A 12,645-nucleotide genomic window follows, 5' to 3' on the forward strand; every position below is an offset into this window, starting at 1 on the left:
ACGAGAGCCGCACTGCTCCTCCATCATTTGGCGGTGGGTGGGCGGCAAGCAGTTAAAGTATACGCAAACCCTCAAAACTTCTCTTCACTTATTTGCTCCCTTTTGGTCTGTTAAATATATAATTGAAAACATGTTAAAGTATAACTGAAAGCAAAACGTTTTTTATTAGTTCAGGATAGAATGGAGAAGGATTAGAAGAACTGCTTTGGTCTTTATTGCTGTCTGTGCCCCGGTAGATTAATCCTCTCTATATTTCCTGTTTACCATTATAGTGAAAGTGACAGAAAAACCTACATTTTGAGTTGTCACCAGAATAATAATAGAGGGAGAACTAGTTTTGTTGACCCTGGTGACAACCAGGAATTTCCTCACTTTGGAGGGTTTTCCTCTCATTTCCTGTTGTGATTATGGGATGGTTATTATAGTAAGTAAATGGAAATCTCACCAATGGCACACAGATGGTGCAAAAAAAAAAAAAAAAAAAGAAAGAAAGAAAAACTGACAGGGGTTATAACCCTCCCTTACTCTATCCAAAAAAGAAAAAAAATGTTTTGCTTTTAGTTCTAAAGTAAACATGTTCAACAAGTGCAAAATAATGCCTGACAGAAATCAGGTAGTATTTCTCCTCTGTGAACTACAAGATACCTTCCCTATGCTATGAAGGGAAGTAGAGGGGGAGGTGTTCTGTAGTCGTATCATACTTCCAATGCTAGGTCAACACTGCTTCTCCACAGATGCAGTAGAATCACTGAATATTATCATCCTAGGACAGGAGGTGTGTCACTGGCAGGATCAGCAGTTGAAAAAGAAGTACAAGTGCATTTAAGCATAACTAACAGTTTTTATGGATTTAGTTAGTGGATCGGTGAGCTTAAAGGCACATCTGCTATGTTTGTATCAAAAGTAAACTAATCCCACTGTGCAGTCATATCTAGAGTAAGGCCGCGTACACACGCGGGGACTGTTTGCTCAACTTTGTCCGTCAAACAGTTTCAGCGAACAGTCCGCTCAAAATTAGCATGGACGGACTTGCCCACACACGACGAACGAACAGTTTGCTGAAACCGTGCGTGATGACGTGAACGGCACGTACGACGGGACGGAAAATACGACGTCCTATACACTGCATTACAACTTTCGGCGTGTAAATCCTTTCTGAGCATGCGCGGAACTTAGTTTGACGAACAAGCCTACACACGAGGGGACTGTTCACTGAAACCAAGTTTCAGCGGACAGTTTTTCGGAATTTCCGAAAAACTTTGTTCAGCAGACTGTTCGCTGAAACTGTCCGCTGAAAGCCCACACACGGGCGGACTGTCCGCCGAAACACTGTTCAGCGGACAAAGTTGGGCGAACAGTCCCCGCGTGTGTACGCGGCCTAACAGTTGAAAAAGTAGGTTTGCTGTATATTTGATGCACAGCTAATTAGGTCTTTCACCTAAAATTCTGTTATTTTTCATTCATCCTCCGCAGATTCCCATGCTAAGTAACATTATACTAGTGTAGGCATCTGATGGGAACACCTGATTTAAGGGGGAACTCAGATGGAAACACCTGATGTAAGGGGGCACTATGATTCGGACACCTGATGTAATAGGTCATTGTCATGGGAACACCTGAAGTAAAGGGCACACTCATGGGGACAACTTATGTAAGGGGGCATGCTGATGAAGACACCTGAAGTAACGGAGCACCCTGATTGGTACACCCGATGTAAGTGGCACACTGAGAATTGACAATGAATATCATTGAAATGCTATGGAATTTGTACAGTACTTATTTTTCGATAGACATAAAATGACTACATATATACTGGGATCTGAGTCATAGCACAAAGATGAGATCTGCAATAAAATTTTACTGACCAGACCTTGAATTTTAATTAAATACCCCTGCTTCTGAGGATAAATACCAGCCAGAAGTCTGTGCATGTAGTCAAATCCAGGAATTAAAATGCACAGAGTTTAACAATTTTTTTAGTAAGAGGTGCTTATTTTATATCCCTCATACCATATAAAGCAACTGCCAGGGTAATAATGAAGCCACTTTTCCATATGGCGTTGTGTTTATTTATGGCATGAAATATTGAACCTTTGCATCTGCATTGTCTCCCCTCCCGTGAAATTTAAAGTTCATTTCAGTTCATATTTGTTACTCTTTTTCCTGGGGGAACGATGCTGCTCAGTGTTTTGTTTCTGTGGCAATCTTGAAGCTTTGATAAAATGGTATATATTCCTGAACAGACTGTGATGAACCTATTTAAATCTATACAGCTCCCGGCACTGTTTTTTTTTTAGATTCCTTAGCACCCACACAGGCTCCTCCAGGGTTTACAGATGGGCCTTTGGGAATATCGGGCATTTCCCTGCCTTGTTAAGTGTATTTCAATAAAGTTACAGTAGCAGACATCAGAAGTTCCTATAAACATATTAATAGTACACAGCTGATATTTAGATTAAAGTTATTCACATGAAACTAAATGCTAGTCTGGAACCCTGAGGTCACTCCCTTTCTTGTGTGGCTGTTTATATCTGAGGTGTGAAGGGGCAGACGAAAATAGACTCTGGACTGCCGCACTCTTCAGAAGAACCACCTTTCCTTATTGGAAGATCACATCAAAAACTCAGCAAACACAGCAGACAAAGAAAAAGCTGATGTTTCGCACTAGCAGTAGTGCTTAATCATAGGCTATGATTAAGCACACCTTCTAGTGCGAAAAGTCAGCCTTTTCTTTGTCTGCTGTGTTTGCTGAGTTTTTGATGTGATCTTCCAATAAGGAAAGGTGGTTCTTCTGAAGAGTGCGGCAGTCCAGAGTCTATTTTCATCTGTTGCTGTCGGCAATTGCCAGCACCTGTGGCTTCCGGGCCAAGAGAACAGTTCACATTCTGTATGTGTGCTCCTGGAGCGGTGGGACTTTTTCCTCTCTGAGGTGTGAAGGGTTTGTGAAGTGGGGCGCTATTTAAATATCACTGAGTGGAGCACTATTAAGGTCCCTTGGCACACACTCCTCCTCTGGGCCGCAGTGGATTATCACAATGTGCATCCAATGCCTTACACCATTTTCACCTGCAGTGAGTAATCATCTTGATAATTTGTATAGTTAATTCCTCAAAAGCCTATCCACTTCCATTTGCTAGCCCTTGTACACACGGTCGGACATTCTGACAACCAAATCCGACGGATTTTGTGCAAAACTGTTGCATACACACAGTCGGACAAAGTTGTCAGAAAATCCGATCGTACTTAACGTGATTACATTATTTCGTTAGGACGGGACTACTTCAGGCCAGTAGCCAACAGCTTTGCTCTAGGAATTTGATCTGAGCATGTGTGGCACTTTGTCCGATCGGAATTCTCTACACATGATCGGACAAAGTCCGATCGGATCATGTTGTCGGAAAATTTTATAGCCCAGCTGGAAAACTTGGTCCGTTGGATACTATGACGGAAACAGTCCGATGGAGCCCACACACTGTCGGATTATCCGACAACGCGGTCCTATCGGACATTGTCCATCGGAATGTCCGACCGTGTGTACAAGGGCTAAGTTTGCCCTTATTTAACGAGGGTTAGCCTGAACAAACACACACACACACATATATATATATATATATATATATATATATATATATATATATATATATATATATACACACACACACATGGTCTGCATTATTTTGCACTTTTGATAATATGAGGGTTACGCTATTAAAAAAAGTGTGGAAACTTTTTTAAGACCTCGCGTATAGAGAATACTTGTACTTTGAGGCACATGATGAGAAAAGCTTTTAACAGTTGTTTGTTATATGTTTTTTAAAAATGAATATGAATAAAGATTTTGTAACAGCATCTGTCAGGAGTTATTCTATAATCTTTGGAAAGTTTCAGATAATATAACTTCTTTATCACATAAAAAGATAAGAAGTGGAGTAGGTTAAGCCGAGGTCCAATTTTATTGTGGTTTTTGGATTCAGGCTTTTGTGGATGGCTCCCACTCCCTAGTAATGTATGGGATATATTGACCTGGCAGGATACATCTCTTTTGAAGTTTTGAGAAACTAAAGCAGCCATCCAGAGGTAACATGCAAAGCTTATTTTATCTAAATAGTATTTAGGGCACATGGGATAATCCTAAATACATGCAACCCTCCAGCTGGAAGCACTGCACACCTTTCTATTGGTCAGAACAGACACATCTATTTGCAAATATATCTGAGCAGGAGGCTGTTGGGACACTCAAGCATGAGGAAGAAAAAAAAACAGAGAGGTGGCAGAACTTTATTCTTAGCTGATATAGGTAGTGAGAGGAAAAAAGACATTTAGAGACCTCACTGGATCAGGTTAGGCTGCTCTCTCAACAGACAAGGCTACCCTCCAGTGGGTCCCTAGCAGGTTACCAGAAAAAGCTAAAAATAAAATCTTAATCTTTTTTTTAATCACAGAATGGTAAGAACTCCTGTCAGGTCTATATTGCTCTCTGGAGAGGTTTCCTTTCACTTACTGTCACAGGGACACAACAAGGAATGAGAGAAAATCTCTACAAAGAGATTGGAAGGCCAATTTTAGGCAGTTATCACCAGAACAAGTGTCCCCATTGGAAAATTTCTTCTCATGCCCTAGTCTGGAAACAACTGTAATATTTTGGATTTCCCATCATGTCTTTTCCTTACGACAATGGTCACGAAGATGAATAGAGAGGGCAGTTTACCCAGCATGTACACAGACAACAGTAAAAATCTGACATAGCTTATAACCATTCCCTTCTCTATCCAAAATGAAAAGTAATGTGCCTATAGATACACTTTAAGCACATGTAGTGCTTACATAATTTTGTAGTGTAGTGTGCCCCTACTCAACAATGGTTGACTTGATTATTTCTGGCCTGTAGCATATTTTAAATGTAGTATATATGCCCTAAAAAAATCTAGGACAAATCTTCCACATTCAGTTCCTCTCCCCCTGTTGCCGCCATCCCCTTTTCTTTCCAGTCGTGATTACCAGCAATTACTGGCAATGGCAGCTGGGAATTGCAATGTACAGCCACTCCTGACTAAAATGACACTTATCAAAAAATCAGGAATTGTCATTGAGTATTATCATGTATTTCCCTAAAACAACTAGAGCAACTATCAAATATCTTTAGGCCCCTTTCACACATGCGGATGATGTGTCCGTATTTCATCCATCCGTTTGCGGATGAAATACGGACATCCATTCATCCCTATGGGATAGCGGGTGTCTGCGGATGAGCATCCGCAGACACCCGCTATTGTCCGCCTCCGCAAATGTCCGATTCTGCAGACGGAGGAAAATCCTATTTTTCTGTCCGTCTGCAGAGCGGATCGGATGAACACGGACACACGGTCCGTGCTCGTCCGATCCCCATAGAGGAGAGCGGAGAGCTGACAGGGCGGTCCCTGCACAGTGTGCGGAGACCGCCCTGTCCGCAGCTGGCTCAGCGGGGACAACGGAGCGATCCCCGCTGAGCGAGCGGATCATCACGGGGCGGATCTTTACTGATCCGCCCCGTGTGAAAGGGGCCTAAGGGAAAAAAAGGGTTTAGTAATGGGTGAGGATTTCCACCAAGCCTGGGGGAAGGGGATGTCACAGTTTCAAGTGCGGCCTCAAGAGGAACATCCTGGACCCATCAGTAGCTGTATAGCTTGTACATTCTTGTAGTTGATCCCAGTGTCCATGGTTCTACATAAAATTTGGAAGAACAATCAATTACTTTAACTTACCTTTCTACACATTCTTTAACAATGGCAAAGTTTCCATCTCCTATGGTCCTTCCGACTTTGTATCTTTCTGCTATAGACACTGGTACTTGAAACCCTTCATCCAAAAAGTCTGTAATATAAATGTGAGAAGGGTGTCTACTACTTGTAAATCAATTTATTTCAGTAACTTGACTTATGTTTACAGCTATTAGCATTATCAATGACATATGTTAAGATACTTATTAAAATAAACTCAGTAGTACCTTAAAGTGGTTGTAAAGGTAAAGAACAATTATAGCCAACTCCTCTGTTCTATTAATCTCTCCTACACTCCTACACTGTGTAATTGTTTTTTTTTTTTTTTTTTTTTAAACAATGCCTGTAAATACCTTATCTTTGATCTTTTATGGCCGGTCACGTGATCTCCGGATACTCTAGTCCTCTGATCTACAGGCTACAGAGGGAGGGGTAGAAATCCCCCTCTGACCTCAGGCGGGGGGGGGGGGGTCACGTGACCGCTGTGACAGACCAGAAGAGATTAAATATACGGTATTTGCAGACTTCATTTTAATCTGTGCTATATATCTCTTCTTTTTTTTTCTTTTTTTTTTCAGGGTTACAACCACTTTAAGACTGATTGGCCCTGTAAAGAAGACAATTAGTTACAACTGTAATAATGTAATTTGCCAGTATACAATAAAGTACCCCTATGAAAAAATATAGCAAATGCCTTCTTTTTATTTCATATGCCTAATTAAGATTTTTCTCTACATTTACACTATGATCTTTTTTTCCAACAAAAATTACAGGGGTTGGGACAAATTATAAACATGCCAGGAATGAGCAATTGCAGCACCAGTTTTCTCTATAGAGGAAATCTTGTAAATAACAGGTCATCATTGTAGGCACCCCTGGAAATGTTAGGGATTGTCCCAGATCCTGTGACCTTTGCTGGGACGCTAGGTCTGCAGGTAAATATTAACAAACCTAATTAAGCATATTAAAACACCATTGTATCGGATTACAACAGTGTTAATACAGTAGTCCATTAAAGCTCTGCTTTCAGATAGGTGTACCTGTATATTAAAAAACATGTGTAATTGATTTATTTTATCATATTTTCTTTTTTAAAACCATAAAAGGAAAGCATGCTGAAAAAATATTGGTACAGGGACAGTCTGCATTCCCTACTATACCGCTTTGAGTTTTAGATCTGTTGTTGTTTTCACTTATGTGGGGCTGTCAGCATGCATATTAAAAAGGATGTTCTTCTTCAATGACATGTAAGAAAATGAGTACTGTCACTTTATCTTAAAATGTATCTAAACCCAAAAGCAAACATCTAATATATATACAGGTATATTGCAGCCTACCAATCCTTAAATGTGGTGGCTGCATTCATTTTGTTTTCTTATATGTATGTTTTTCTTTATTTTGACCAGGTGATCTGCCCAAAAAGTCTATCATTTTCTAGCTTCCTTTAACAGACCAAGCTGTCCAGAAAAAGTGGCAGTTAGAGGGTTGAGATAAACTATTTACCACTGACAGGGGCCCTTAAAATGGTCAGCTTTTATTTATTCCTAAAGGAGAAACTGTTTCTGTAATTGCTTAAAAGTATTAACTGGAGCTAGACATTAATTTGTTAGTCACTTATGTAAAGTCCATCTAAACCTACTAGTTTATCTGACACTACCCTCTTTAAGCAGTGCTGTTGTCCAAGCGTGTCTCAGTTGTCCCTTCATGGATAAAGAAGCCACCATAAGACAGCAAGTGTCTTAATGGCTGGATCACCTGGTTAACAATAGGGTGAAAAAAAACTGAAACTAATAATACCACCACAGCTAAGGACTGGCAAGCTGCAATGTATCACACTTTTATTTTTCGGTTTAAATATGCTTTAAGGAAAAAATGTAAAAAAAAATTAAACATTTAATATAGGGGGCACCTATAGCAATGTTAATACTGAACAATGCAGCTTTTTTTTTTTAAATGAAAGGCAGAGCAGGCACTGTATGCTCTCAGACTGGGGTTGATATACTAAAGAAAGATACAAGACTGCACTTTGCAAAGTACTGTTGCCCTCTGCAAGTGCAGCTGCTCCACTGCTTAGTAAATTAGCAGAAGCTCTGTTGAATTCCATCATCCAATCATGTGCAAGCAAAAATGCAGTTTTAAAATTTTCCTAGCATGTAATTGGGTACTCTTTGCAAAGTGAAGCCTTACCTCATTTACTAAGCTCTGGAGCAACTGCACTTTGCCAAGTGCATGGTCTATTTGCCTTTGGTAAATCAACCCCACTGTGTCTCCCTAATTAAAGTATGTACATAAAATAGAGAGAGAAAATGAGTGGTGTAGACCATTTCTCTGAGCATTTCTCTGAGCAAGCTGTGTGTATTATCAGAGCTTTACCTATTTGGCTTTGTAAGCAGGTTTTTGATTTATTTATTTTTTTCAGCAAAACAGTCAAGGTTAGCATGGGAAATAAAGCCTAGAGCTCCTAGAGCTCCACCTGCTGGCTGATAATAGGTAAATATAAAGTAATCATATATAATTTTTCATATTTATATGTTACCACAAGAACATTTTGTTTTATTATTAAAAAATAAATAAAAATCAGATCATCCTCCATCTGATGAGTCAAGAATAATCTTCACAACACCTAATTTGCAACAGCCCTGAGATTGAACTACATATAGTGTTTTTACTCTTCTAGACACATATATTCAATATTGCCACATGTTCAGTCTACATTGTAATATGCAGTATTTGTTTCAAAGCAAAACTATTAGTAGGGCCTTTCCCACTCATTAAAGTAGTACAAATGACTCTGGATCATCATACATTGGAGCTTTTCTTATACAGAACAGTGAAGACTGAAGCAGACATATATCCTATTTTGCCACTAGGGGGAGAAAAGACTCTAGTTTAAAAAAAAAAAAAAAATACCAGAGGATGTGATTATTGTATTTGTAGCAAGTGGAAATGCTAAGCACATTGCCCAAGCAAGGGTATCATAGAGATATCATAGAGATATACTTACCATATTTCCAAAAAGACTGCATGCACTGCTGAAGTGAAACTATGGCAAAAAAATGTTCCTTTATATCAAATCATTATATTCTATAAAACTTGTAATGCCTTTGGCCCTTACCTTCATAAATATACATCTTTACAATAAAGAAACATTGCTGTTTTTAAGTGCATACGTTTATAATTAAGAAAAAAAATATATATATATATGTATGTATGTATGTATATATATATATATATATATATATATATATATATATATATATATATATATATATATATACATATACACGCACACAGTAGCTCACAAAAGTGAGTACACCCCTCACATTTTTGTAAATATTTTATTATATCTTTTCATGTGACAACACTGAACAAATTACACTTTTATACAATGTAAAGTAGTGAGTATACAGCTTGTATAACAGTATAAATTTGCTGTCCCCTTGAAATAACACAACACACAGCCAGGCCATTCATTTCTAAACCGCTGGCAACAAAAGTGAGTACAAATATCCCCTAAGTAAAAATATCCAAATTGGGCCCAATTAGCTACTTTCCCTCCCCAGTGTCATGTGACTCCTTAGTGTTACAAGGTCTCATGTGTGTTAAATTTGGTGTTATCACTCTCACTCTCTCATACTGGTCAAGATGGCCTAGGCCAGTGATGGCGAACCTTGGCACTCCAGATGTTTTGGAACTACATTTCCCATGATGCTCATGCACTCTTCAGTGTAGTTGAGCATCATGGGAAATGTAGTTCCAAAACATCTGGGGTGCCAAGGTCCGCCATCACTGGCCTAGGCAATAAGAAAATTGCCAAGACCCTGAAACTGAGCTTCATAAGTTTACATTCTCTGGCAGAATTTATGATTTCTTGGCCATTTTTTACAGACTATGAATGATAATACAAAAGCATTTCTTTCACTCATGGCTTGTGTTTGGCTGTGTTTACTCTTTTTCAATCATAATGGCAACAGAAACTATCCAAATGACCCTGATCAAAACTTTACATACCCTGGTGATTTTGGCCTGATAACATGCACACAAGTTGACACAAAGGGATTTGAAGGGCTATTAAAAGTAACCATCCTCACCTGTGATTTGTTTGCTTGTAATTAGTGTGTGTGTGTGTATAAAAGGCCAATGAGTTTCTGGACTCCTGACAGACCCTTGCATCTTTCATTGACTGACGTTTCTGGATTCTGAGTCATGGGGAAAGCAAAAGAATTGTCAAAGTATCTGTGGGAAAAGGTAGTTGAACTGTATAAAACAGGATATAAAAAGATATCCAAGGAATTAAGAATGCCAATCAGCAGTGTTCAAACTCAAATCAAGAAGTAGAAAATGAGGGGTTCTGTTGAAACCAAACCACTGTCATGTAGACCAACTAAAGTTTCAGCCACAACTGCCTGGAAAACTGTTCAGGATGCAAAGAAAAACCCACCAATAACCTCAGGTGAAATACAGAACTCTCTGAAAACATGTGGTGTGGCTGTTTCAGGGTGCACAATAAGGAGGAAAAATGGGCTGCATGCTCGAGTCGCCAGAAGAAAGCCATTACTATGCAAATGCCACAAAGTATCCCACATCTTACAATCTTACAATACACCAAACAGCACAGAGACAAGCCTCAAACCTTCTGCCACAAAGTCATTTGGAGTGATGAGATCAAAATTTAGCTTTTTGGCCACAATCATAAACACTACATTTGGAGAGGAGTCAACAAGGCCTATGATGAAAGGAATGAAGGTGGATCGCTGATGTTTTGGGGATGTGTGAGCTACAAAGGCACAGGAAATTTGGTCAAAATTGTTGGCAAGATGAATGCAGTATGTTATCAAAAAATACTGGAGGAACATTTGCATTCATCAGCCAGGAAGCTGCGCATGGGACGTATTTTGACATTCCAACATGACAATGATCCAAAACACAAGGCCAATTCGACTTGTCTTTGGTTACAGCAGAATAAAGGTGAAGGTTCTGGAGTGGCCATCTCAGTCTCCTGATCTCAATATCATTGAGCCACTCTGGGGAGATCTCAAACCTGCAGTTTATGCAAGACAGCCCAAGAATTTACAGGAACTGGAGGCTTTTTGCCAAGAGGAATGGGCAGCTTTACCATCTGAGAAGATAAAGTCATCATTCACAAATACCACAAAAGACTTCAAGATGTCATTGATGTTAAAGGAGGAAATACACAGTATTAAGAACTGGGGTGTGTAAACTTTTGATCAGGGTCATTTGGGTAGTTTTTGTTGCCATTATGATTTAAAAAGACAGTTGATTGATGATAAATGGCTTCAGCCAAACACTAACCATGAGTGAAAGAAAAATGTTTGTGTTATTGCCCGCCATTGGAAATTAAAGTAGGTCACAGCTTAACTCCCGATGTGTAAATCTGTTTTTGTTGCTCTGTTTGGTAATGTCAATGTGCAAAGTAAATCAGAATGGGTGTGACTTTCGTTATCCGAAGGTGATGCTCCTGGTTGCAGCGGCTTACTTTGGCACAACAGCTTTTTGAAAAGGCCTTTCCAATGAAATACAGCCTGATGAATGCAGACCTTGTCAACCAGTCTAGCAAGCCACTAACATGTCTGCTTTCTTTGCAGGCGCATCTGCCCAACACAGAGGTGGAAATTCCTTGATTGGTTTAGTAGTAAACAGATTCCAACACAAATGCTTATTTAGCCATCAGGAAATAGGACTCAGAGGACCACAAACACACCACAGAAAATATATAGTGCATCCAGAAAGTATTCACAGCACTTCACTTTTTCAACATTTTGTTATGTTACAGCCTTATTTCAAAATGGATTAAATTCTATATATTCCTCAAAATTCTACAAACAATACCCCAGAATTACAACATGAGAGAAGTTTATTTGAAATCTTAGCAATTTTTTTACAAACAAAAAAGCAAAAAAATCCCATGCACATAAATATTCGCAGCCTTTGCAATGTAGCTCAGGTGCATCCTGTTTCCACCAATCATCCTTGAGATGTTTCTACAACTTGATTGGTGTCCCCCTGTGGTAAATTCAGTTGATTGGACATGATTTGAAAAGACACACACCTCTCTATATAAGGTCCCACAGTTGACAGGGCATGTTAGAGCACAAACCAAGCCATGAAGTACAAGGAATTGTCTGTAGACCTCAGAGACAGGATTGTATCGAGGCACAGATCTGGTGAAGGATACAGAAAATTTTCTGAAGCATTGAAGGTCCCAAAGAGCACAGTGGCCTCTATCATCCATAAATGGAAGAATTTTGGAAACACCATCAGTCTTCTTAGAGCGGGCCGCTGGTCAAACTGAGCGACCAGGGGAGAAGGGCCTTAGTCGGGGAAATGACAAATAACCCATTGGCCACTCTGACAGAGCTCTTGTGTTTCTCTGTGGAGAGAGGAGAACTTTCCTGAAGAACAACCATCTCTGCAGCACTGGCACTCCACCAATCAGGCCTGTATGGTAGGGTGGCCAGGCGGAAGCCACTCCTCAGTAAAAAGGCACATGACAGCCGGCCTGGAGTTTGCCAAAATGTACCCAATGGACTCTCAGACCATGAGAAACACAATTCTCTGGTCTGATAAAACAAAGATTGAACTCTTTGGCCTGAAGAGCAAGCATCATGTCTGGAGGAACCCAGGCACTGCTCATCCCTACAGTGAAACATGGTGGTGGTGGCTGCATCATGCTGTGGGGATGTTTTCCAGCAGCAGGAACTGGGACACTAGTCAAGATTGAGGGAAATATAAATGCAAAAATGCACAGAGACATACTTGATGAAAACCTGCTCCAGAGCACTCCAGACCTCAGACTGGGGTGAAGGTTCACCTTCCAACAGGACAACAACCCTAAGCACACAGCCACGATAACAAAGGAGTGGCTATG

At 39.8% G+C, this 12,645-nt stretch overlaps 1 protein-coding gene and 1 long non-coding RNA gene across 4 annotated transcripts in view; one reads left to right on the plus strand and one right to left on the minus strand.

The window, feature by feature from the left end:
* The window catches only part of LOC143983958 (uncharacterized), a 141,534-nt gene extending 135,087 nt beyond the window's left edge, over positions 1–6,447 (plus strand). The window contains exon 5 of the long non-coding RNA XR_013274695.1: positions 6,335–6,447. This is a non-coding gene — a long non-coding RNA (uncharacterized LOC143983958). The remainder of the gene's footprint in view (positions 1–6,334) is intronic.
* The window catches only part of DCLK1 (doublecortin like kinase 1), a 551,424-nt gene that overhangs the window by 155,845 nt on the left and 382,934 nt on the right, over positions 1–12,645 (minus strand). For all 3 annotated transcript variants that reach the window (XM_077484138.1, XM_077484139.1, XM_077484140.1), the window contains one exon: positions 5,742–5,850. In XM_077484138.1, coding sequence (XP_077340264.1) covers positions 5,742–5,850 — 109 coding nt within the window. The remainder of the gene's footprint in view (positions 1–5,741; positions 5,851–12,645) is intronic.

The sequence above is a fragment of the Lithobates pipiens genome, unplaced genomic scaffold (assembly GCF_037356315.1).
Source record: "Lithobates pipiens isolate NorthernLeopardFrog02 unplaced genomic scaffold, aLitPip1_a1.2 Scaffold_16, whole genome shotgun sequence".
NCBI classification, from domain to species: Eukaryota; Metazoa; Chordata; class Amphibia; order Anura; family Ranidae; genus Lithobates; species Lithobates pipiens.